At 48.0% G+C, this 26,123-nt stretch overlaps 1 protein-coding gene across 1 annotated transcript; it reads left to right on the forward strand.

Moving 5' to 3' along the window:
* On the forward strand, positions 1–26,123 carry kmt2a (lysine (K)-specific methyltransferase 2A). Its single transcript, XM_061216535.1, has 33 exons — positions 1–2,538; positions 2,680–2,820; positions 3,206–3,371; positions 3,708–3,933; positions 4,036–4,100; positions 4,202–4,497; positions 6,059–6,280; positions 7,028–7,174; positions 7,915–8,013; positions 8,142–8,262; positions 8,394–8,507; positions 8,714–8,898; positions 9,044–9,214; positions 9,354–9,464; positions 9,882–9,955; positions 10,331–10,527; positions 10,779–10,879; positions 11,405–11,542; positions 11,767–11,925; positions 12,167–12,284; positions 12,384–12,462; positions 12,650–12,750; positions 15,721–15,793; positions 16,307–19,327; positions 19,928–19,993; positions 20,168–20,202; positions 20,304–20,414; positions 20,617–20,691; positions 20,789–20,963; positions 21,052–21,162; positions 21,250–21,327; positions 21,486–21,615; positions 21,849–26,123. The coding sequence occupies exons 1-33, from the start codon at positions 1–3 to the stop codon at positions 22,122–22,124; spliced, it is 9,720 nt and encodes a 3,239-aa protein (XP_061072519.1). The 3' UTR covers positions 22,125–26,123.

The following is a 26,123-nucleotide window of genomic DNA, read 5'->3' on the forward strand; positions in this document are numbered from 1 at the left end:
ATGATTTTGTCTTTTGTAACAGACAAGACCGCCCCTGAGAAAAAGCCCCGGGGAAGGCCTCGTCGGACTCCAGCGGTTCCTCCGCTCCCTTCTCACGAAAAGCCCCAGGCGGTCAGCCGGTCACCGGATAAGGCCTCAGGGAAGGTGAATGGGTCCCCAGAAAGGCCCCTGGTGTCTGGACAGAAGAGGAGAGGCCGTCCCCCTAGGTCTGCCCAGAGTGGTAATGCGGGTGCAGGGGAGCACCAAGGCGGAGGGCGGCCGGGCAAAAGGGGGTGGGTTTGCGGCCAAAATGTGCCCGAGGGCGACAGGGAGAGGCAGTGGGGCACCCCCATGGATCGACGTTTCCACAGGACCAAAGTGAAGCTGAAGTCCAGCCTCAGGGCAGTTGGAAGGAAGGGGGTGGCTATTCCTGTGGCACCACGGCGAAGACGGGGGCGTCCCCCATCCGCGGAGCGACTCAGGGCGGCGGTCCCCAGTGCCTCAGGCCACTCGGGGCCCTCCATGGGGGTAGGACCAAAACAAAAGGCCCTTGGGGATTTAGACCTTCCTACTCCTCAGCATTTAAAACTCAGGACAACACAAACTACTGATGAGGTCACAGACTCCGCCTCCAACAGTTCCCCAGCGCCTGCTGCACTGAGGAGGTTCCTGGGGGTCCGGCAGAGCCCGCGGCACGTAAAACCAGCGTGCATGGTTCCACCTGCCCGGCGCAGCGATGCTGCCATCGCCAAGCAGCTGCTGCAACGCGCCAAGAAGGGGGTGGCCGTGAGGGGATGTCCGGGCGGGCCCGGCCGGGACAGGGCAATGAGGAGGAGGTGGACCCAGCTGAAGAACATTCGCCAGTTCCGAATGCCTGTGGTCAGCACCATCTCCATGCGTGTCATTAAGACCCCAAAGCGGTTCATGGAGGATGAGATGGGTTTCAGGGCTCCGCCACCCCATGCCAAAATGGCCCGTCTGGATGCTGCTCCCTCTGCCTCCCTCCCCCTGCCTACCTCCCCGGCCTCCGCCATCCCAGGTGCCTCTGCTCCTGCTGGGGCTGCGGCCTGCATTGCCGGCGTGGCCCCGCCGCCCGCGGGCTCTACGGTCAGCAGCACAGCTTCCCAGCATTCCTCCCGCTCCAGCAGCCCCAGCCTTGACTCCTCCAGTGAGGCGCAGTCCCCGCCCCCCCCGGTGCGTCCCCCACCCCCCGGCTCCGAGCGGGGCCGGACGGTGACGTTCGGCCGGGGCAGGAGGGGGAGGAGGAGATGCTTCATCAGCCCAGCCACGGGCCTCCTGCGGTCTTCCTCATCCCAGCAGGTCTCCCCCTCAGCATCGTCATCCTCCCTGCCCCCTCCCCCCCTCCTAGCGCCCCCCCACACCCTGCGGGCCACGTCCCCCACCTCTGCTGTTGGGGAGCGTCGCCCACACCACCACCCCGCCTGGGTCATGCCCCACCCCATGGCCCCCTTCCTGCCTCCCCCGCCAGTGCTCTCCCCCCTGCAGGACCATCAGCGCTCCATCTTGCGCCAGCCCACCTTCCGCTGGACCTCTGCCGTCGCCCCACGCCAGTGCTTCTCCTCCGCCAAATACGCCAAGGAGGGGCTTATCCGCAAGCCTGTATTCGATAACTTCCAGCCTCCTCCACTCACCGCCCAAGACGTCGGACTGCTGCCCCCATGTGCCGGAGTGGGGGCGGGTTCAACCTTCACCGCTCCGAACAGGGGCACCGCGATAGGGGGATTCTACCCACCACTGCCCCACCACCATCTACAGCCCTCCTCCCGCTTTGGGGTCCCCCTTCACAAACTCCGACCCCCGCTCCACAAGGTCCGGCCTCTTCTCCGAGCCCCCCGTTTCACGCCCAGCGAGGCGCACTCCCGCATCTTTGAGTCCGTCACCATCCCTCGGCCCCGGGCGGCCTCGCTGTCCGAGCTGCGGGCCCAGTCCCTCATTGGCCAAGGAGCGCGCCGCAGGAGGAGGGGTCAGCTCCGGACGCCCTCGCATTCCATGACAACCCGGAGCAGCCAGTCAGGAGCACCGGCAGGAAAAGGCCCCTTGCAACCAGGAAACTCTGTTGTCAGCCCCCTCCCCACACGTGCCTTAACCCCTGCATCTTTCAGCACCTTTATCACTCGGCCCACCAGTCTGCCAACTGAGCCCACCATCCACAGGCCCTCTTCCTCATCATCTTCCTCAACGCTCCTCATGTTTGCGTCCAGCCTCGCGGCAGCTGGCCGAGGGCAAGGTTTGGGAGGGAAGGAGAAGGCGCCCTTGTCACCCCAGGAAACGCTTGTCAAGGAGAAGGACACAGAGGAGCAAAATGTTGAAGAGAACAAAAGAGAGATAGAGAAAGAGTGTGAGAGGAGAGGGATGGCTGTTGCCTCTGCGGGCATTTCGGGGGTGGCACTCAGTCCCCTCATTGCGGGAGGTAACGACACTGAGGAACCTCCTTTGTGTTCCACACCCAAAAATCCCAACATCGCAGAAGGCCTGCCCGCCATAGGCCCTGGACACGAGGCGGTCGCTGACCTTTCCCCTGCCTGCCCCACACTCAGGGTGCCGTCATCCAAAAACGGCAAGGCTGCAGATGGGGCTGAGGAGGAAGAGGAGGAGGAGGAGGAGGAAGACGAGGAGGGAGAGGGGGAGGACAAGGAAGAAGAAGAGAAAGAAGAGAGAGCGAGTCCCCCATCCCAGCAGTCCCCCGCCCCTACTCTTGACCCTGCCCTGGCTCCGGAGGGCAGGCAGCAGGTTACGGGACTCCTCAAGAAGGCCAAAGCTCAGCTGTGTAAAATGGAGAAGGGCAGGTCCGTGAAGACCACAGAGCCACCTAAAGCACAGGTAAGCGCACGTGCTACTATGAGTGTGTTGGAGTTATTTGACAGGCAATTCACTCAAAAATGAAATAAAGGTATGTTTGTGCTTACCCAGAGTACTATCGATCCATATAGATCATTTTGCTGCGTGTTCTAGATATCTGCTGCATATCTCAACAGGTCCCGAGATTTCATGACCTCAAAGAGCAGAAGGTTTGATAATGCTGGTGTGCTTTTGTTGAGACGCAAGGATATATATCATTTTGACTGTGTTGCTGATAGTATTAACATTGAGTAGTGTTGATTAGGCACTGCTGACTGTGTTGTCGATTGTGTAATGCTGATTGTATACGTTGTTGACCAGTGTCATGTTAATTGTTGAGTGTATGCTGTTGATTCTGTGTGAGCAGGACTTTGTGGACATGCCAGGCCGGGGCCCACGCATTAAGCACGTGTGTCGCCGTGCTGCTGTGGCTTTGGGCAGAAACCGCGCTGTTTTCCCTGATGACCTGCCCACCTTGAGTGCCTTGCCCTGGGAGGAGAGGGAGAACATCCTGTCTTCCATAGGGAATGATGGTGAGAACCCTGCCCTCGCACACTATCTGACCCACATCCTAACTGGGTTATCCTCCTAAGCAGACCTGGGTCAAAAAAATATTTTTTTTGCATTCAAATACTTTTCTGTGCTCGATTGACCTTGCCTGAAGACTAGAATGTGGGGTTTTCACATTTTTTGACAGTATTTAATAGGTTCCAATACAGCAGACAAGCTCGGCAAAGTTTATAAAAGTATTTGAATACAAAACAATTACGTATTTAACCCAGGTATGCTCCTAAGACTCGGACCCATTCTCTCTCTACTGTCGCCTCTCCTCCTCTCTCCCTCTCTCTCTCTCCCTCCCTGGTTTGTAGATAAGTCCTCGGTGGCAGGCTCGGAGGAAGCGGAGGCTCCGGTCGCTCTGGCAAGGCCAGCGATGAGGCCCAGGGTGCTGCCGGACTCCCCCGCGCGGGCGGGACGTCGCTCGCGCCGCTGCGGGCAGTGCGCCGGCTGCCAGGTCCCTGACGACTGCGGCGTCTGCGCCAACTGTCTGGACAAGCCCAAATTCGGGGGGCGCAACATCAAGAAGCAGTGCTGCAAGTGAGTCCTGCTCTCCGACTGCGGTGCTCGTCATCCAAAACACGCTTTACAGGGTGCAAGTACTTATCTGCAGAATGGTGTCATATGTGTTCTGTCTCACAGAGAGAGGAAATGCCAGAATCTGCAGTGGATGCCTGCGAAGATGTTCCTCCAGAAACCAGGGAAAGGTGAATGATTTGTTTCAACACTCCCTATAGGGGGAACCTACTGTCTGCCTGCAGGGGAGGATGGAAGTGCTATTATGTTCTTTCTCTTTTATTTTCTGCAGCTAAGAAAGATAAGAAAGAAAAACAAATGTTTGACAAAAAGGAGCAGCCGGTCAAGAGTCCCCCCTCAGAGGGCGATCCCAACCTCGCGTTAAAGGAGGAGCCTGCTCACAGCGAAACGCCTCCACAACCGCAGCCCCCGCCCTCCGCCCCAGACCCTGCTACAGCCCTGGAGCCCAAGCAGCGGGCAGCCCCCCTCCAGCAGGCCCCTCCACCTCAGTCCCAGCCCCCGGCACAGCCAAACCAGACGCCTCCCCAGAAAGGGAGTGCCACCAGTCCTCCCAGCGAACCCAAAGAAGCAACCCAGCTGTCAAACATGGGCCCACCCCCGACTGAAGCAGGTCAGAGCTCACAGTTATTGCAGTGTGTGAGATACAGTCCTGGTGTAGGGCCTTATAGGGCATTCAGTCCGGGTCTTAACTCTCAAACACTCTGCACTGCAGACTTCAATGTTAATATCTGCTGCATTCACATTGTAGTGTTTTGGTTCAGGTTTTGAGAGTGATGAAAACATTGATACATTAATGCTTTAGCCAGTTAAAATGGGAGATGGGGAAAAAATGGGAGTTTCCTGTTAGAATATTATACTTGCTGTTGTAAAATAATCTGGAATTACACTGTTTTGATAGCGAGCAGGAGCTGGTGTAATGTCAGTCTTGCCATTGAAATGGATGCTTGTTTCTCACGTTCTTTTAGCCTCTGAAGTAAAGTTGATGAGAAAACTGACTCTCCCTGGATTTCCTCTCCCTGAGAAAAACAAAGCTAAAGAGAAGGTACACACCCCAATACACACTCCCCAGCTGTGTTTCCAACCCATACATTTCCCCAAGTTCCAAACGCGCATGAAATCAAACCCAACCTTATTTTTTTATAAATGGCTTCTTTGTTTTGGGCAGATGTCCAAATGGGTGGACTGGGACATATTTGTTTTATGGTGGGGGACAGAGCTCTGTGACCTGTTTGGGATTTTAAAGAGTGAAATAGAATATGACCAGTGTAATTGTCAAGGATGACTCCCTCAGTGCATAACCCTTGCAGTTATTACTGATCGCAGCCTGATGTTCACATACAAGAGATTATTTTTGTGGTCTGATTTGCTTAATTTTTCATATATTGTTAAACAGTGTGAGCCACTCATTTAAGATTCTCTGCAGGTTCATTGGAAATTCATATAAATACATGATTAGTGAGGTTGGGCTCAGTCTCTCCTTGTTTGGCAATGTATAAAGTTGGACATAAAACATAAATATGCTTATCAAGTTACTCAAATCAAATCAAGAAGAGCAGGACACAGGGAAATAAGGAAGTTCCGGATTGCACCGGCATTTTATTTCTAATCAGCCGAAGCTGGAGGGATGGAGAGCCCACTCCCGAACTAAAAAAATCACAAAAAGTCTTTGCCCTTCCCCCTCACGGGTTCTGGGCGAAAATAATAAACTAAAATAACAAAGCCAGAGCAAATAGGCCGACTCTTTTTGCCGCTTTTCGCACTCACGGGTCTCGGCTCTCTATCTCTTCTCTCGTATGGGTTCCCGGTCTCAGCCCCCTACTGTGGGAAGAAGCAGCCATTATAAACTCCTGGACTGATTTGTAACGTCCCGGTGTGTGCCTACCTAAACAGTTGGAGTGGTTTTTGGATTGGCCTGCTCCTTCCCTCAAACCAAGCCAACGTGCCACATAGGTGTTTAATACTGGGCTAGAAAAAAAAGCTGCACACACCGGCCATTCTCAGACAAAATCGGACATCTTCACCGCTGATGGGCGAAATATAATATCCATACGAATTCTGTATTGACCCTCTGACCTCATCCCTGTGACTCATTCTCCAGCGTCTGGGCTCTGTCTCCCTTTGTGCACAGGAGAAGCAGACCCCCCCGAGCAGGTCTTTAAACTGGCTGAGCACTCCCTCGACGGGGGGCGCTGCTGCGCCCAGCGACGGGGCGCGCGGCCTGCGGGGGGACTTCAGGGAGGACGGTGACGTGGAGAAGGTGTGGCGGGCGGGCGGCCTCAGCATCCTGGCCTCCGTGCCCCACAGACCGCTCACTCTCTGCCTGCTGTGCGCCAGCAGCGGGGACCTGGAGGTCAGCTGCCTTCTCTTCCTCATTTACCTTTGTCTGGGACAAATATACCTTTATCTGCCTTTACACCTGTGCCCAGAGACACACATGGACCTTTATCTCCCGCAGATGTGTAGGAGGCCAAACGGCATGAAGCCTCAGTGAGTTTATTTTGATGAGTGAGGTCTCTCCTTGTTTGGCAATATATAAATATGGACATGGATCATAAATATGCTTGTCAGGTTATAATAATCAGCTTTTCGCCACAAACAGTGAACATCCAAAACATCTGTTCCAACAATTCCAACAAAATCAATACCAATGTTGGGTGCCACATGTCAGTCAATATTGGAATTAGCAGTTTACAAATTGGGTGTTCAGACTTATTTTGGCCTGATTCAACTAATGAACTAAGCTGTGTCTTTAGTCACGGCCTTTATTAATTGAATCAGGTTGTCACACGGTGTGAAGTTCTGGATATCTCGCACAGATGTATAGGAGACCAAACGGCATGAAGCCTGAGTGAGTTTATTTTCCACATTTAACTTGCAGCCACAAATCAGTGCTAAAATGATTATACACACTAGCAACACATTTACAATCATCTTTAATGAAGTGTCTTTAATGAAGTTAAAGGAAAGTGGTTTAAAGACGAAGGCAGCACAGGCAAGTGTGATTAGTTTGAGTGCTCTACTGTCAATAACAGTGATTACTGCGTTGAGAAGCCACAGTTCTTCTGAGAGGTTAAAGATGACACCTTGGGCGCTGCAGTTTGTGTTCTGTCAGGTGTGCTGTGAGCCCTTTCACCTGTTCTGCCTGGGCGAGGCAGAGCGCCCCCTGCAGCAGCAGCGGGAGAACTGGTGTTGTCGACGGTGTCGTTTCTGTCAGGCGTGTGGCCAGCAGGATCACAGGAGCAAGGTGACTACACCCTGCACTCTGTACCTACATTCAGCACCCTGCACCCCACATTCTGTACCCTACACCCTACTTTTTGTAGAATACATTCACCGTACAGATTTGAGGGTGTAGGACATCGAGCATGGGTCACCCATCTTATGCAAAAGGAGCTGGTTTGGGTGCAGGTTTCTGTATTAGCCCAGAACTAATACACATCATTCAGCTAGTTAACTAATCATGGTCTTCAATCCAGACCTTGATAAGTGCAGTTCTGTATCTTAGTGCTGGGCTAATACAGAATCCTGGACCCATACTGACCCTTTTTGGATAAGATTGGGGAGCCCTGTTCTATGCCCTACACCCTCTGTATCCTGTACCCTGCGTAATCTGCTCTACACCCATTACATTACATTATTGGCATTTGGCAGACGCTCTTATCCAGTGCGACGTACAGTTGATTAGACTAAGCAGGAGACAATCCTCCCCAGGGGCAGTGCAGGGTTAAGGGCCTTGCTCAAGGGCCCAACGGCTGTGCAGATTTTTTTGTGGCAACACCGGGATTAGAACCACCGGCCTCGTGTGTCCCAGTCATTTACCTTAACCACTACGCTACAGGCCACCCCATACTGCACCCTGCGACTCCACATTACACTTCATAGTCTGCTCTTTATACTCCCGGCATCCTATGCCACAGCCCCCACACCCTGCCATATATTATTGATATTATTTTACAATGGCATTAACTCTGCCCTCATCTTCAGCAACAGCTACTGGAATGTGAGAAGTGTGGAAACAGCTACCACCCTGAGTGTCTGGGGCCCAAGCACCCTCGTAGACCCACCAAGAAGAACAGAGTCTGGGTCAGTACAACACCCTTCTCGTCCCTGGTCCATCCCTCTCCTCCCTCTGTCATTTTTCTCCTCCCTAGGCCACCCGTCTTTAACATGCTTCATTGTTTCATTGAGCCCTTCTCTCTCCCTCTCACCAGATCTGCACCAGGTGTGTCTGCTGCAAGAGCTGTGGGTCCACCTCCCCTGGGAAGGCGGCCGATGCCCAGTGGTCACATGACTTCTCCCTGTGTCAAGATTGCGCTAAGCTCTTCGTTAAAGGTGGGCAGGAAGGGCTGTTGTGACAGGGGTGCATTGTGGGAGGACTGGGTGTTTTTTGGCAGTCTTATTCCCAGTGGGTGTGGTGTCAGATGGAGGAGTCTCTTCACTGTTACGTGTGACTGCTTTTCTAGGAAACTTCTGCCCTCTCTGTGACAAATGCTATGACGATGACGACTATGAGAGTAAGATGATGCAGTGTGGCAGGTGTGCGCGCTGGGTACATGCCAGGTGTGAGAATCTCACAGGTCAGTGCTTTCATCAGCTGTCAAAGCGCCCTGCTTGTGTGGTGTACTTTCCTCAGTCATTGCACTTTGACCATTCGGCTTTGGATAACTGTGCAGATATCAGTTGTTTCTCCAGTGTTTCGCAGTTATACCCACAGCATACTGACTGTGACTCCCATGAGTGTCATAATGAAATTAAATGATCTGCCCTTTTTGCCTGTCTGTAGATGAGATGTATGAGATCCTGTCCAAGCTGCCTGAGAGTGTGGTATACACCTGCACTAGCTGCACTCAGCGCCCCCCGGCGGAGTGGAGGACTGCCCTGGAGAAAGAGCTGCAGAGCTCGCTACGCCGCGTCCTGACCGCCCTGCTCAACTCCCGAACATCCGCACACCTCCTGCACTGCTCTACAGTGAGTCACCTCCACACACCTGCTGCGGTCCATTCCTGACAGCCCTCGTGGTGTACGGTTATTACGTGGGTTCTGCTGTCTATGGTAATTGTGGTCATCTATGGTACTGGTGCTTATCCATGGTAACTGTATTGATTTCTCTTAGGCTGTAATGAAACTGCCAGAGTTGAACCCAGAGTCGAAGGAGAGCCTGCCATCTCTCTGCTCCCCTGTGGGTCCTGACCCTCCTCTCCTACGGGACGTGGCTCCGTCTAAGTCCCCCCCTGATCTGGAGTCTGTGAAGAGGAAGATGGAGAGTGGTGGCTATAGTTCTGTGGTGAGTAACCCTGCCACTCCTGCACTTTATTCTTACATTGGTCATTTGTGTGAATCCTCTTTTAACCTCATTGGTTCAGGCTGTGTAAATACAAAGGCCTGAAAACCACAGGGCAACACTGAAGTTGTGGTTGTTTCAGCTGGATTTCAGCGATGATGTCGTGAAAATAATCCAGACTGCCATCAGCTGTGATGGGGGACAACCTGAAAACAAGAAGGCTAACAGCATGGTGAAGGCCTTCTTCAGCCGGGTGAGTATGGGGAAGCAGCACCTGGGCTAAGCTCAAATTACCAGATGGTCATAACCCCTGGGAGGAATGGGCTCAATAGAGCTTAAATATAGTCAGTCAGTGTTATAGCTGAAGGGGAAGGTGCTTAACTGGAAACAGTGCATAGCAGAATCACTTGACGTGTGGTGTGGAAATCAGCTGTTGTAGGGAATGGCCTATGTTTAATGTGACGTGTGTGTTGCATATACTGTGAAATATCTAGTGTGCATATTAGTTTGTTGTATGAGATGTTGTATCAGTCTGGATTGTGCTGATAGTTGTGTGACGTCTATTGTCAGATGTGTAAAGTGTGTGATTGGCAGTGTGCTGCATGGGGTGCATAGCATGATGTGCATCGTATGAGGTGTGTGGGTAACCTTATGTTTGCTTTGGCTGCAGCAAATGGAGCGGGTCTTTCCCTGGTTCCTGGTGAAGGAGTCCAGGTTCTGGCAGCCCGACAAAGTATCGCCTAGGTGAGCCCCGCAAAATTAGCCTGTCGGTGGTTCCTTCAATACACCATGCAATGTTTGGAATGTGATGTTAGACACCCTAGATGAGTTACAGTGCCCCTATGGGGGTTCTTGTCTCGTCTTGTCTTGTTAAAATGGGGACAGAGTTTGGTGTTTTACCAGAATTGTCCCCCCATTTGCAGTTTACAGTCTCTTGTATGCTTCTCACCTCATGTTAATATGAATTGTGACCCACTACTGTTGCTACTTTGTGCTGAGTAACTGACATTTTAATTTCCTTCACCTGTACTGAGGTTGTTAGGTGTAATACAGTAGGCCTGTTCTGGGTTTGCAGTGGTACAGTGGTAAGTGCTGTCATTCTGCTGTTCCTCACTGCAGCAGTGAGTTGCTTCCAGATGCCGTTCTGCCTCCTTCTCTGGACCACAACTATGCCCAGTGTCAGGAGCGGGATGGGACCTCCCCAACAGAGCAGTCTCTCCTCATGAAGAAGATCATCCCTGCCCCACAACCTCAGGGGCTTGGGGAGCCTGAACCCCCAACCACCCCCTCGCCAGCCCCACCCCAACACCTGCAAGGTGAATCTGCTCACAGTTATAGTCACTGTAATCTGCATTATGAATTTGAATGATTTCTTAAACTCCAGCCTATACAGGCCCACTTCATTAGCTCTTTCTTGTAAAGTGCATGGTTATCATGTCAAAAGTATCATTGCTCTTTTGAGACTGCATATTCCATTTTTAATAGGATTGACTTGCTTTAGGGTTGACTTCTGCTTAAGGGTTATTGCAGATCCTAATGCAGGGTTATTTATTTTTTGGCGGTTCAGACTTTGCTCAAGGGGACAGTCCTGAAGTGGTCGTACCCCCTGGTTTGAGTGACAGCCGGCAGTGTGTTCTCTGTCTGAAGTATGGAGATGACAACAATAATGTAAGTGACAATTTTCTACAGATTATACAGGTTATTACTGTAAGACCAAGGAGCTCCCAAGACAATGAAGAGAAGTAGCTGTACGAGGAGTAGTGTAAACAGCCTGTAAAGTCACAGAATGAAGGTTTGAGCAGCGTTAAGTCATGAAGAAGAGGGTAGGCCTGGGACTCGATATGGTTGTCCCACCAAACTGAGCTGGCTGGCAAAGATGAAACTGGCTTTGTCTACTATGCACTCCACAACTGAGATTTGTTGTTATACTGCTGCCACAGAAGTTTTTCAGTGTTGCAGAGAAATCACTACTTAGCTTGAGGTTTTCGCTGGATCATTAAATGTAAGCGGGTGTCCAACTTTATTCATTCTAAACTTGTGTAATGCATGGGATGCATTAGTGAAACTACTGTGAGGCCAATGGCACCTTTATAAGGGCTGCAGAGATCAATGACCGAGAGAATACCCATGAGTCAGCGGTATCTTGGCTGCTCCACTTTTACCTGCATTGGGCATGTGTAATGTGTATTTCAGGATGGCGGGAGACTTCTGTACATTGGGCAGAACGAGTGGACTCATGTGAACTGTGCACTGTGGTCAGCTGAGGTGTTTGAGGATGATGACGGCACCCTGAAGAACGTTCACACGGCAGTTGCACATGGGAAGCAGTTGGTAAGTGAAGGGCGGCTAGTGCAGTGGGTGGGATTACAGTACTGACAGGCCGGGTTGCAGAACGGAGTGGGTGGGATTGCTGTAGGCAGTAGGGTTAGCAGTTGACAACCTGAAAGGGAATGAAAAATGTTGGTTGATGAAACGGAGAAAAGTAAAAACACTTCATAATACAAATATTAGTAAAGTAATGTCTGTGTGTATGTGTGTTTGTGTTCCTCCCACAGCGCTGTGAGTTGTGTAAGAGGTCTGGTGCAACCATGTGCTGCTGTGTGTCTGGCTGCAGCAGTAAATTCCACTTCATGTGTGCACGGAGGCAACATTGCGTCTTCCTGGAGGACAAGAGGATGTACTGCTCACGGCACCACAACCTCATCAAGGGGGAGGTAAGGCCTGTCTCTAGGGCCTCCAGCCTATCACAGCCTGATCTTTCCTCCTAAGCCTGGTATGCTCTATACCTTCATCCAGACTACAGCTAATGAACGCAACACACACACAGAAACAACTGGACTAGCAGGGAATCTCCTTCAGCGGGTTTTAAAAAGCTCAAACCTACTGCTGGGGTTTCTGGACTACAGAGCCATAATGTAAAAGGATTATGGCCTGACTCACTGTCTGTGTGTACAGGTTGTATCAGAATCTGGGTTTGGCGTGACACGGAGGATCCTTGTGGATTTCGAGGGGATAAACCTGCGGAGGAAGTTCCTAAGTGGTGTGGATCCAGAGAGTGTCCAAATTATGATTGGTGCGTATGTTCCCTGGGACCTATCCTCAGTTGCTGGGCAAAGCCTGCCCCACTGGGCCTCAGAAGCAGAGCTGTGATCCTGTGTCTGTATCACTGCAGGTTCCATGACCGTTGACTGCTTGGGAACACTGACAGAGCTGTCTGACTTTGAGCACCATCTATTTCCCATTGGATACCAGTAAGTGCAGCTCTTATCTTCACATAACATCACTGTATGTTTTGTGTGAATGACTCATCCGGCCACAGATCAGTGGTCTGTGATGCCTGACAGAACACTGCCACATACCTCTTTGTATCTGGAATAGCTAAACTCCACCTGGGATGAGTGCTCTCTGCATCAGTGTAATGTGTGCCTATTTTACTAGGTGTTCAAGAGTTTACTGGAGCACTGTAGATGCCCGCAGGCGCTGTGTGTACACCTTCAGGATCCTGGCATGTGGCCCTCTCCTGGTGGATCCTGTCTCAGGTGGGAACCATTTCATCCATCACAAATTTCACCCAAAATGGACAAAAAGCAAGATTAGTGACAAAGATCCATTCTTCACAGTTGTTTCAAGTGGCTTTTTAGTATTTGTTCAACATCAGTCGTGGTAGCATAAATGCATTTTTTCATGCCAAAATTCAAATCTGTGTTGAATGGCTCGTTTTACGATGATAATTTATACATTTTGAAGCCATTTTAAGAAGTGTGTTTCTTTAGTTTCCTAAATTCTGAATCAAGTCTTTCTTGTTTCTGTTGCAGAAATGGAATTTTCACATGAGTCCCTCTCCATTCCCACAAAACCAAAGGTTAACATGTGGAACGGAGACAACCAAACCTTTAGCCAGTCTCCTTGCCCCAGACCACTACCTTCTCCAGGTAACCTTCCCCATTCTGCCCTGGACCTAATATCTGTACTTGCATAACTTAAGAAAATGAGTTGTTTATATCTGATGTGTGCATTTATATGTCATAATTTATGAGTGTATAGATCCAGTCGGCAAGAGTGGGCACGGCCACAAAAATTCTCCAGGCTGAACCCCAGAGGCCAATTACAAGTCTATAAATGAACACAAAATGTAGTGGAGAATTTAACCAAATATTACCCCCAAAAAATAGCCTACCCCAGCTTTAAAGTACTAAAAGAACAATTATCTACAATGGCAGACGTGGGTTTTGCTTTCTCCCTCAGAATCTTCCGTTCACATGCCTATGGTGCAATGCTGACTGGATCAATGTGCAGTGAGCTCCATAATATAATGAGATAAATTATTTTCTTGATTTATCTCTGTACTCAATTTTCAAAGAATTGTCACATTCCTACTGTGTATGTAGTTTAGGTCATTGTACAGAGCTATATCTGTGAAAATATATTAGAGTGTCTATATAGGATATATATAATTATATGACTGTATCTAATGGCAGATGTGTTGTTCCATTTAGGAGCCCTGGCTGATTCTCATCATGGAATTGTAAAGGTGGATGATGACCCTCTAAGCTCTGGACTACAGTGCATTAGTGCCCAACAGTGCAGCACTTTGTCCCCCTCTCCTTATCTCCCAAAACAGAGAATCACTTCTGTTCATGGTGGTGGCATACTGAGCCAACTAGAGCCCTTCTCTTCTGCACTTTGCCTCTCCATCACTCCACAACACTCAGGTGTGAGGGCGATGGAAGGGGAGAGAGACCCTGCTGTGGAAACGCCAATTGGCGACACTAGGACCCAGAGAAAACGGCCTGAGGGTGTGTCACAGAAGAGAGAATATAGCAGAAGGGGCGATGGTAAGCTACCAGAGGTAGAACATGCTGTGGCTGGCTCAAGACTCAAGGAACCAGCTGCATCACCTCCTGGTACTGTGTTGACAACTGGGCTGTCAAGGAGCAGCATCTGTAAGCTGGAAAAGCGGGAGCAGTGTGGGAGAGGCGCAGAAAGCTTAACCTCCTCACATCCTACTGCAATCCTACCCAGGAGTAACCTTGGGAAAGATACTAATAGGGCTAACTCTGTGAAGGATACTAGTAGAAGTAAATCAGTTAAGGATACTAGTAGGAGCTACTCAGCAAATGATGCTAGCAGGGGTAACTCAGTTAAGGATACTAGTAGGGGTAACTCAGTTAAGGATCCTATTAGGAGTAACTTTGGGAAAGATACTAGTCGGAGCAACTCAGAGAAGGACACTAGCAGGAGTAACTCTGTGAAGGATACTAGCAGGAGTAACCCAGTGAAGAAGGATGCAAGTAGGAACAACTCCGAGAAGGATGCTAGTAGGAATAATTCCATGAAGGATACTATTAGGAGTGTCTCCATGAAGGATACTAGTAGGAGTAACTCAGTCAAAGATACTAGCAGGAGTAACCCAGTGAAGAAAGATGCTAGTAGGAACAACTCTGAGAATGATGCTAGTAGAAAGAAGGATGTTAGTTCTGGTAACTCAATGAAGGATGCTAGTAGGAGTAAATTGGAGAAGGATGCAAGTAGGGGGAACTCTGAGAAGAATGCTACTAGGAATAACTCTGAGAAGGATGCTACTAGGAATAACTCTGAGAAGGATGCTAGTAGGAGTAATACAGTGAAGGATGCTAGTAGGAATAAGTCAGTGAAGGATGCTACAAGGAATAACTCGGAGAAGGACACTAGTAGGGATAACACAGTGAAGGATGCTAGTAGGAGGAAGTCCGAGAAGGACACTAGTAGGGGTAACTCGGTGAAGGATGCTCGTAGGAGTATCTCAGAGAAGGACACTAGTAGGGGTAATACAGTGAAGCATGCTAGTAGGGGTAACTCAGTGAAGGATACTAGTAGGAGTAAAACAGTGAAGGATGCTGTTAACTCAGTGAAAGATAGTCAAAGTAACTCAGTGGAGAATACTAGTAGGAGTACCTTGGTAAAGCATACCAGTAGTAGTAACTCAGTGAGGGATGCAAGTAGGAGTAATTCAGTGAATGATGCCAGCACAAATAACTCTGTGAAGGTTACTTGTAGGAGTAACTCCACAAAGGATACTGGTAGGAGTAACTCAGTAAAGGGTGCCAGTCGGAGTAACACAGTAAAGGATACCAGTAGTTGTAACTCAGGGAAGGAGGCTAATAGGAGTAATTCCACAAAGGATACTAATAGGAGTAACTCTGGAAAAGATACTAGTAGGAGTCACTCCGTAAAGGATAGAAGTAGGGGCATCTTAGTAAAAGATCCTAGTCGGAATACCTCAGTAAAGGAAAATAGTATGAATAAATCAGTAAAGGATGCTGGCAGGAGTAATTTAATGAAGGATACTAGTCCGCACGACTCTCTGAAGGATACGACTACAAGTAACCTGGTGACGGATACTATTATGAGTAACCTGGGGAAAGAGAGGAATACAAACTTAGCCCAAGCAACTGAACGTGCCATGAAACCAGGACCTCAGCCACTGCACCACAGGGCTTCAGTAAAGATGTCCCATGGCCATCTTCCAGGGTCAGTATCAACAATCTCCAGCGAGCCCCCATGGTCGCTGGAAGGCACAGCTGAAGATGCTACCTGGCGAGGGTCAGAGGACCCGGCACTGGCTGTCACCCACAGAATGACTAGCACCAGAGAAAGGTGCTCCAAAGTGAGAGCCAGGAGCAGTGTGGAAGCAACAGTGAGAGATGGACACAGGAACAAGGAGGATGTTGCAGTGAAAGGTGAATCTAGGAACAGTGAGGAGGCAGGAGTGAAAGAGAGGGAGAAAAAGAACACGGCAGGCATCAGAAGTAAAGTATCTGGGACAGTGGGAAAGGAAAAGCATACAGACCAAGCTGGGTCTTCAAATTATGATAAGAGAAACCGCACTACTGTAGAAGAACTGAAGCTAAGGAGTGAATTGGAAAGAGGCCTTAGGGCTTCGCCGGTTGACGCACCTAAATTGGGGAAAGAATTGTCCCCAAAGGAAAGAAAGCAGTGGGATCCAAAAACGACCCACCTGAGAACAGATTCAAATGAGTCCCACACTGTCAGTACCTCCTCATCCACAATTGCATCACCTTCCTTGTCTGCTGCTGCTCATGGTCTCCATGCAAGGTCCTCCAGCCTGCTGGTCTTTTCCTCTACGTCCACAAGTCCAGATAGTTCAGAATCTGAGTCTGCACATCACCTCCCTGCTCATCACTGTGAGGATGATAAGGATGGTCCTGAGGAAGGTGAGGAGGATGGCAGTGCTGCTGATGACAACCATGAGGATGACAGTGATGAATCTGGTTCTGCAAAGCGGCGATACCCTCGGCGCAGTGCTCGTGCACGCTCCAACATGTTCTTTGGCCTTACACCTTTTTACGGTGTGCGTTCTTACGGAGAGGAAGATGTGACCTTTCACTGCCATGGAGAAACCTGTGAGCAGAAGCCGGCTGGGGGTAGGAGCGGCGAGCTCTCTGCAGAAGAGCAGGTGGACAGGACAAATAATATGAGCTCCTCTTCTTCTGAGGGGAGTGAGGAAGATGAGGAGAGTATTGGTGAAAGCCCCAAAAAAGATGCCTTCTATTATAACTTTACCCGCACTATCCTCAGCCCTGGGGTTGAGCAGACCGTGGGCAGGATGCCAGAGCTCCACAGCTTCCTGAAGAAAGAAGCAGGAGCTAAGGAGACAAAAAGGGAAGAGGCTGGAGGCTCAGGCAAGAGCTCAGGCCAGCCAAGGATCAGCCAGCTGGATGGAGTTGATGATGGCTCTGAAAGTGATGCCAGTCTGAGTGCTGCCGGCATGAATGCCACATCCACCACATCTACCTCAAAAAAGAGCGCTCGCAAGAGGAAGGCCAAGGAGGGTCGGGTGGAAAAGCAGGACGGAAGCGGCAGCAGCGGAAATAGTGGTGGCCGTGGAAACAATGGAGGCCGTAGCCGCAGCAGAAAGAGTCCAAAAGAGAGCTCTCTCTCACTAGGCAGTGGGAAGTCACAGGGACAGGGTTCCCTGGATGCTCAGTTGTCTCTCAGCACCGACCTCCTGAAGTCAGACTCTGATAACACCAACAGTGATGACTGTGGGAACATCCTACCCTCTGACATCATGGAATTTGTGCTCAATACACCATCCATGCAGGCCTTGGACCAGCAGCCTGAGTCCTCGTCCTCTCAACTGCTGTCCCTAGATGAGGGATTTAGTCTTGATGGAAACCGGGGGAAAGATATGAGCCTCTTTGAAGATTTCCCTCAGCAGCTGCCCAGCACCACGTCAGCCGAGAGAGGAGCCTCTGTATCAGGGGATGAACCATACCTCCCTCTGGAGTTGCCATCTGACCTGTCTGTGCTCACCACTCGTAGCTCCTCAGTGACCAGCCAGAACCCTCAGCCAGACCAGCCAGAGCCTACCAGCCACCCCATCATATCACTGCCAACTGATGATTCCACTGTGGAGAAAGTAAGCAATAAGCAGACTGGAGGGAACAATGAAAACCAACAAAGTGGTCTTGGAAGTGGAGATCCACCGGCTGTAGAGGGTAGCATCACCTCAAGTCACATAGATGCTAATCTCATCACAAGCCCATCCAGTGGTGAAGTGTTGGAATCGGCCAGCCATGAGGTGACTGGGACCTCTGGAACATCTGGTTTGCAAGGTCTTCAGAAACAGAAGTATGTACCTGCTACTACAGGTAGTTCAGGCTCTGCCCAGGTGGCTAGCACTGCAGTTCAGCCCACTCACTTGAAGCCAGGTACAGAAAATGTAATTGTGGTGAATCAGCACCTGCAGCCCCTCTATGTACTGCAGACATGTCCTGGTGTCACCCAGAAGATCCAGATTGCTCCTTCAGTCACTACAGCTGCAGTTATTGATACCAGGTCCTCCCTCATTAGCTCCATGACAGGAGGTTTGACTCTTACTGCAGGCCTGCACACTGGGATTCCAGCACCTCAGTCCATGTTTCCCCCTGGGAGTAAAGGGCCAATACCTATATCACACCACCCTCAAATCCACACTTTCACCGGTACTGCACAAACGGCGTGCCAGTCTATGCCCAGCACATCATCAAGCCTGCTCATTGGGGTTCACCATAATGACCCCCGCATACTGGTGTCTGAGGCTGGGCAGCACCCTGGTCTTGCTCCTAATTCTGCAATTGTCTCCTGCAGCTCATCCTTACCCTCTTCCACACAAAACAAGAAGCGCCCAATTTCCCGCCTCCAGCCACGCAGGAGCAGGAAGCTGGCTCGATCCCAGAACCAGCCGTCTAACATGACTCTCATCAACTTATCCCCCATGCAGATTACTGCTGGAATCCCAGCACAATCTGAACGAGTAGAACTGGGCACGCTGACTTCAGCTGCCGCTGCACCACACCGGAAAGTCCCCAACATCATCAAGCGGCCTAAATCAGGGGTCATGTACTTTGAGCCACAAACTCTGCTGTCACACGGAGTGTCAGTTTCCGGTGCACAGCCTGTTGTCCTAGGGCACGAGCCCCCTGCACAGCTGCTGCCCTGTACTGTATCTGGACTGAACCCTAATCAACCCCTGCTGAACGTGCTGTCCGTTCCTGCAGGTAGCGCCGGCAGCCTCATAAGCACGTCGGCTCTCTCTACGCCCATCAGCGGCTTGCTCCTCAAAGCTAGCCAGCAGAGCGTGGGTCTCCCCGACCACCAGATGATACTGCAGCCAGGGGCCTCTATTATTCCACAACTGAGCAACACTACCCAGACACCAGTTGCCAGCAGCATCTGCGTGCTGCCTCCCACTCAACTGCCCCCCCGTCAGACCCTCAGCATTCCTGCAGCTCGGCACGGAGCTCAGCAGCTACAGCCAGCCAACAAACTACAACCTGCTGCTGATCACAGCACGACCACCCAGAGATCTGTACTGCTCAGCCCTGACAGGGTCTCTTCCCAGGGTTCCCAAACTAAAGACATCTCCTGGGCCACAGACCAGCAGCAAGCATGCAAAACGGTGACCGCTGCAGGGGCAGCTCCACTCTCTGGGAAAGGGAGGCAGAAAGGGAAAAGGACTCGGCACAGCTCTGATGAAGCAGGAGGCAAGAAGCGCAAGACCTGCCCTGCTGATCACCCCAGTGAACAGCCAGGAGAACCCAACCAAGGCAGCTGCTCTTCCTCCACATCTGGGTCAGTATGAGCAGATGGCTTTATATTCTGATCATATCAATTGATTACATTAGAGCCTAAAAGGAAATTGAAGATCTGTCATAAATTCATGGAACTTGAGTTGCCTTAAATGAGTAATGGTACAAAAATCATCAACTACAAAAAAATAAATGAACCAAAACATTGAGAAACACAGACATACGTGCTGTTTAGGTTCTTGTTCGGCCACATGTGGGACTTATCTAATGATAGGAATGGAATACCACAAAACTTAATTTGTTCTTGGTTATTCTTATACATTATAATTTACAAATTTAAAAAAATTCCGTTGTCCAATTTGGCATTGTTAAAAGATTGCCATCAAGCTATTCTCCTGGACATAGAACAATGCCTTTCAATGAACTATAAAATGGCTGGATGGACTGTTTTTCAAGATGATATTTTAAACATTGGAATGTTGTATTGACATTTAACTTGACATTTGCTCAATTGAAATGGGCAAGTACCATTGCTAGCTAACTTTCAGTCAAATTCAAAAAGTGAAGCGTTTTTCATTGAAACACATGGTATGCAATAGTCAAGGAGGATAATAATGATAATTACTCCTCTGTGTTGCTGTAGATGGCGGGACCCAGTCGCCCTTGATGCCATGGATACTGAGAAACCCAAGGAGAGGGAGGTGAAGAGGTGAGTTAGATGCTATTAGTAAGGTATTGATTTTGATTCTCAGCTTGACTGAAAGGTATGTTATTTGATAGGTGCTGTTTTTACTGGAATTGGCAGAGCTCATACAACTTTGTTCTCAATAAATAGTGTTTTCCCTGGAATGACAGCTGAGCTTTCTTCTTCAAATTGCAACAGGGGGAAGATGCTGCAGAAGAACCCCAAGTCCACAGGTGAGCAAGGTATACAATATGTAATACCATTAGTGTGAAGGACAAATAGCTTAGTTGAGTTTGATTATTTAATTGGATATTTATTACAATACTTTCAATAGCTCTGGGTCCCCGGAAGGAAGAAAGAGCCCAATCATCGAGCAGTGAACGGAGGCTACTGTTTGAGATTTGCAGTGATGACGGCTTCCAGGTCCGCTGTGAGACCATCGAAGGTAGTGGGAACCCTCTTATTTTGCAACTTTTCACTTTGTTATTATTATTATTGTCCCACACCTGTTCTCACATCTTTCTCCTTCTCAATTTCTTGCGCATTCACAACTGAAAAATTAGAAATGCAAAAGCGGTCCTGAAATCTGAAGGTTTTGCTTCATCGTATTAATACATCTTTATGCATACACTTTGTTGTGTTCACAGAAGCCTGGAAGTCCCTGACGGATAAAGTCCAGGAGGCACGCTCACATGTTAATCTAAAGGAGCTTTGCTTTCAAGGTCAGTTTGAAGGCTACAATGTTCACATCAAACAGGTTCCAAAAGGAAGGCTTACATTATTAAATACTGAATTTGTCCCATTCCTCTGTGGGTTCAGGAGCAAATGGGCTACGGATGTTGGGTTTGGTACATGATGCTGTCATCTACTTCGTGGAGCAGTTGCGTGGAGCTCAGTACTGCCGCAACCACCGATTCCGCTTCCACAAGCCTGCAGGAATGGGTGACCTGCCTGTCAACCCCCATGGCTCCGCTCGTGTTGAACAGCACCATAGGTATGACCTATTCTCCTCACAGGTAAAGCCTCTTGTATTCTCTCTCTTGTAGCACTGTGAAATGTCTATTTCTGCCTCTCCCACTCAGGAAATCATTGGTTGACATGTTTAACTTCCTGGCATCCAAACATCGTCATCCCCCACCATATCAGCACCAGGAGGAGGAGGCGCATCCAAAGTCTGCTCGGTGGGCCAAACTGTCAGTCCGTCACGTAGTCAGTTACTGAAAGGTAGAGGTGTCCTCTTGCTTACTGTGGAAATTCCCCTGTTTGCTTTGTAGGCGTAGCTCCAATGTGGACCTGCCTCTACCAATGAGGCTCAGACGCTTGAAGAAGGCATCCAGGAAAGCTTTAGGGGTCTACAGGTAAGCTAGTGACCTAATTTAGACATAGATATATATGTCTAAGGAACTCTGGATGATGGGACCTGAGAGAATCATCTTCCCAGGAGGAGCCCCAATAACGGCCTGTTGGACTTTTTGGTCTGAATGTAGCCACTGACCATTGTGTCTACGTCTGACAGATCAGCCATCCATGGCCGGGGTCTATTTTGCCGGAGGAACATTGAAGCAGGAGAGATGGTGATTGAGTACTCGGGAACTGTCATTCGCTCCGTCCTTGCTGAAAAACGCCAGAGGTATTATGAGGGCAAGGTAAGAAATATGGCAGAATAGCTACAGAAGTCAACCTCAAAGAAGCCATCATTCCGGACACCACAATATTGCAGACACTAGCCTGACAGATAGGTCTCTGTTATTGCCAGGCTGAATTCAGCCTAAGCCCACTGAGAAGTCATTCTCTGGAACATTGAAAGTGACTTTTTATATCTTTTTGTATACATTTGCAAGAGTATAGTAATGACAATAACAATTATCTCATCCTGCAGGGAATTGGCAGTTACATGTTCCGCATTGATGACTATGAAGTAGTGGACGCTACCATGCATGGCAATGCAGCCCGTTTCATCAACCATTCCTGCGAGCCCAACTGCTTCTCACGCGTCATCAACATCCAGGGCCACAAGCGCATCATCATCTTCGCCCTGCGCAACATCTACAGGGGCGAAGAAATCACTTACGACTACAAGTTCCCTACCGAGGCGCCTGGCCACAAGCTTCCCTGCAACTGTGGGGCTAAGACATGCCGCAAATTTCTCAACTGACATCTCGCCCTCTCTGCGTACTAACGTGAGGTCTCCCTTCTGTCCCTGCAGTTGTCTGACCTCTCAGGAAAAGGGGGGTACTTAACCCTGCTTTTCCTGTTCTGTACACGGAGGGGCTTCAAATGGAGTTCACAAGGTAACTGACCAGCACGCCCTTATTTTTGTGGGAAGAGGGTGGTGGAGTTTATACTGTGAGAGGCCTTTGCTTCACGAGGGGACTACAAGAGGCAAATTCGTTTGCAACCAAATTGGATATTTTTTCATATTTTCACCAAAGTGCATTTTTGTAGCAGGGAAGCTAGTTGCTTTTCGATCAGAAGAAAAAGGAATAACCAGCCTTTCCCCTCAGAAGCATCTCCCTGTTTGAATGTATTTTGCTTACTGCCCAAAACATCTGATTTGGGGTCAGCACAACCGTAATCCAATGCCGAATGATAATGTGAAAAAAATCTAAAACTGATTTAGCATCAGCACCTAAGAGCAGACTCCATTTTCACCAGAGTTCCCAGAGGGAAAAGGAGCTATGCTGGGTTTTATTTAAAATATCAGTTGTGTAACAAAAACACTGTAAATATTAATTCATAATTCTATGGACAAAGTAGTCTCAAATATGGAATTTTAGACATTAGAGGGAGCAACAGTCCTTGGTGTTAGACTTGTAACAAGAAGTGTGTTTGTTCTCTTTTAAAGTCATATTGATGTTGTTTATAGTGATATCCATGTGTGTAAAAAATGTCCTTACTAGATGATACTAGGCTGAGAATAAGGCAGTGGACAAAATCCCAGTTCTTGCCACTGACTGCCTGTTGACTGGATTAGCCTTAATTGTTCAGGAACATGTTTTTTTTTTTTTTTCAGTTTTGCCTTTATGCTTGTATGTAAATAATGTAACACACCAAATAATCTGAGCCGGACACATTACTCCTTTGCTACAATGGAGGCAGACAAATAGTAAATAGTGCTATACAAGTCTGCATATGCAGTGAGCTTCATCATATTTGTAATGACATACATTTTCCTGATTTGGTTCTGTTCTCCTCAATTTTAGATTTCTAATCAAAGAATTCCCATGTGGTTAAAATGCACATTCTCAGCTTCTTTTTAATCTCTAGAAAGTTAATAAACTGAGAATGTGCACTTTATCCACATGTGAATTGCAAATCTGAAATTGTGGAGTACTGAGCAAAATCAAGAAAAAAAAACCCCATTATGTCTCTGTCCCAAACAGCTCACTGTGTACATGTTGTTATTATTCTGGCATATTTACTCTCTGGTCTTATTGGTTTATGAAGCCTTTTGTAAAGTTGGCATGTCTTCATCACTCTGCTGTTAAAGGAACTAAAAGGTCCCTTTATATCAGCTCTTCAAGGGATTCTGTCAGGAGACTTTACCTCAACATAGGAAATGTGAGCATGTATTTCATTTGCAGTCTTTATTGGGACTGGAGTTGTATTGTAGTCTTATTTTGTCTGTATGCTTGTTTTTATGGATAAAGCAAAATCATGCTTTATTTTTTAAATGTAAGTAATATGTATATTTTTCTATAGGCAAGACAGAAAAGCACTTGTCTGTGAAGAACACTTAATGGTTTTATATTTTTTAAAGAAACAGTATTTATTTTACTGCCTTTTTTTGTAGGGATTCAAACCATGTCCATAAGACAGTTAGGTCCTGGTGGCTTTTATATGTTGTTATTTTTTGTAGCCTGAATATTCCTTTCTATTCCAAAGAATAAAACTGTCAACCAGGTGCTCATACTCAATGTTAGTCTGAGCTTGTCAGGGCATTTTCAAACTACTGCTTTAGTACTTGTGGGAGACATATCAGAATATAAACGTTGACTTAGGACAGTAAGACATCCTCACACGCCAGCCTTAATATCAGATGAATATCTCAGTATTCCCCTTAGCCACACCCATATTCCATGCTTAAATGATTTGTGCCATTATTTGGAATCCTTTGCCCTTATTGGGAAGCAGGGCTGTTTTCGTGAACGGAAAATAATTTGCATTCTGAGTGCAGCAGCACCTTTGGTCAAAAGGCCTGTTTCGAGGGCAATGCATATAATTTTTGTAATGAGTTATATTTTTTTATGAAAATATATTTCACTATCACATATATTAGGCACTACCACTGAAGGTGGGCAGGGGAGAGTGTGGCTCAGTTGTTCTATAATATGCACTGAATCACAAGCCTGTTGCCTTTGCATGGCTGGGTGCTGCTATGCTCGATAATATTGAGTGTGTTTTATGTTTATTTGTTTTTGTGGACAGATGGCTGATACTTCAGCCAGGTAAAGCACTGCAGTGCTTAGCTGTAGCCCAGTGTCCCACAGCAAGGGCCTTCCTGTCCACTTTTATTTTTGTTGTTTATTCATGCAAAGCTGTTGTGGACCATGGGATGAGTGCCTGTCAGTGATATTTGCCGACACATTTGTGCCACAGTTGTATTCTGCTTCCTGTCCATGGTAAAGACTGCAACCTCACTCAGAAAGGAGCCATGGCGTCTGTTACACACTCACACAGTGATGTCCTTTTATGATTTATGAAGCATTTCACTGGTTCCTTTTCTTTATTTCATAACAGAACAGTACTATTGCTGAGTGTATATTTTATGCTAAAGTTGCAACACAGCCAGTCTGAACCCAGATTGAACTCAGAACATGGCACATGTTTAGTTGTCACAAACAAAACATTCTTGGCAAGAAAATGTTAAAAACTGATCCTTGCCGCACTGCCCTTATATGAGATTATGCTCTACTTACAAAGCAAGCACTTGACTTTTATTACTTAGTACTTAAGACCAGAGTCACCATGTAAATGTACCTTAAGGGGTCTGTGCTCTGGGGCTGCTGGGTGGCTCACCCTGTTAAGGCTCTGTTCCAGTGTATGGATGAGCCCTTCGGTCACACATGCTTGTGTGTTCCCTTCCAAATCGAGGTTGTAATGAGCCTTGCAGTGTAAGCATGATTGGGGACATCAAATTAGTGAGAAAAAGGGGGAAGGGAAACATGAAAAAATGCTTGTACTCTGTTGTATTGTTGCTTTTTTAAAATTTTGTTGCCTATATTGTTCTGTGGTAACAGATTATCCATTTAATGTGTGGAAATTATTATTTAACGCCAATGTTTAATTGCTTACATCGCAAGTAAGCCCAACTCTTGTTAGCACCTAATGGATGTTTTATTGTATCCTTCAAAAGAAATTGAGTCAGTGATGTATTAGTTGATGTGTTAATTGTTAATTGACAAATGTTCATTTTTATGTCGTTGAATGTATTGATGATTTCTGTGCTTGTGTCCACGTGTGCATGCGTGTGTATGTGTGTGTATATAATGTGGTTGTGAACATCCTTTTGAAGTCACGCATTTTTATCTTACTTTGTTGTCGTATGGAATGCATTTCTGTTCTTTTTTAAATTTATAGCAGGGATTTTAGACTGCTTTCTTAAAGCCTGCCAAGTATTGTTCTACTCGCACATCTCCGATTTGCTTCTCTCCATTTTCTTGAACTTTCGTGTAGTGTTACATAAACCGGGAATAACAATATTTATTTCGGGAAACATTTAATAACTATCATTGACGTCACAGGTTACAGTTTGTGTCTGGCCTAAACAGGACAAGCTTTCTTTATAATAGTTCCTTTGTTCCAGAGGAAATGTATAGTAACTGGCTTAATGGAGACTGGTTGGAGCAGCTTGAAAACATGGTCTCAAAGGATTCCCGTGGCCTTGTTTTGATGTTTTTATCATGGACACTCCTTCATCTTGCCTTTCCATGAGAATGACGATCATGTTGCTGACGACAGTAATGGTAGTTCCTTTGGACCGGGTTGTCAGGAAAAACCACTGAAAATAATTTCCCAAGGTACTGAAGCTACTTAAGGACTGATTGTAAGATTAAAAGGCTTGTACATAGCTGTAAAAAGAAGTGTTTTTTTTATTTTCTGTGCACTTTTTTATTTAAGTGATAGTTTAAATAATAAACATGTCTGTTTTAAA

The sequence above is a fragment of the Conger conger genome, chromosome 13 (assembly GCF_963514075.1).
Source record: "Conger conger chromosome 13, fConCon1.1, whole genome shotgun sequence".
Classification (NCBI taxonomy): Eukaryota; Metazoa; Chordata; class Actinopteri; order Anguilliformes; family Congridae; genus Conger; species Conger conger.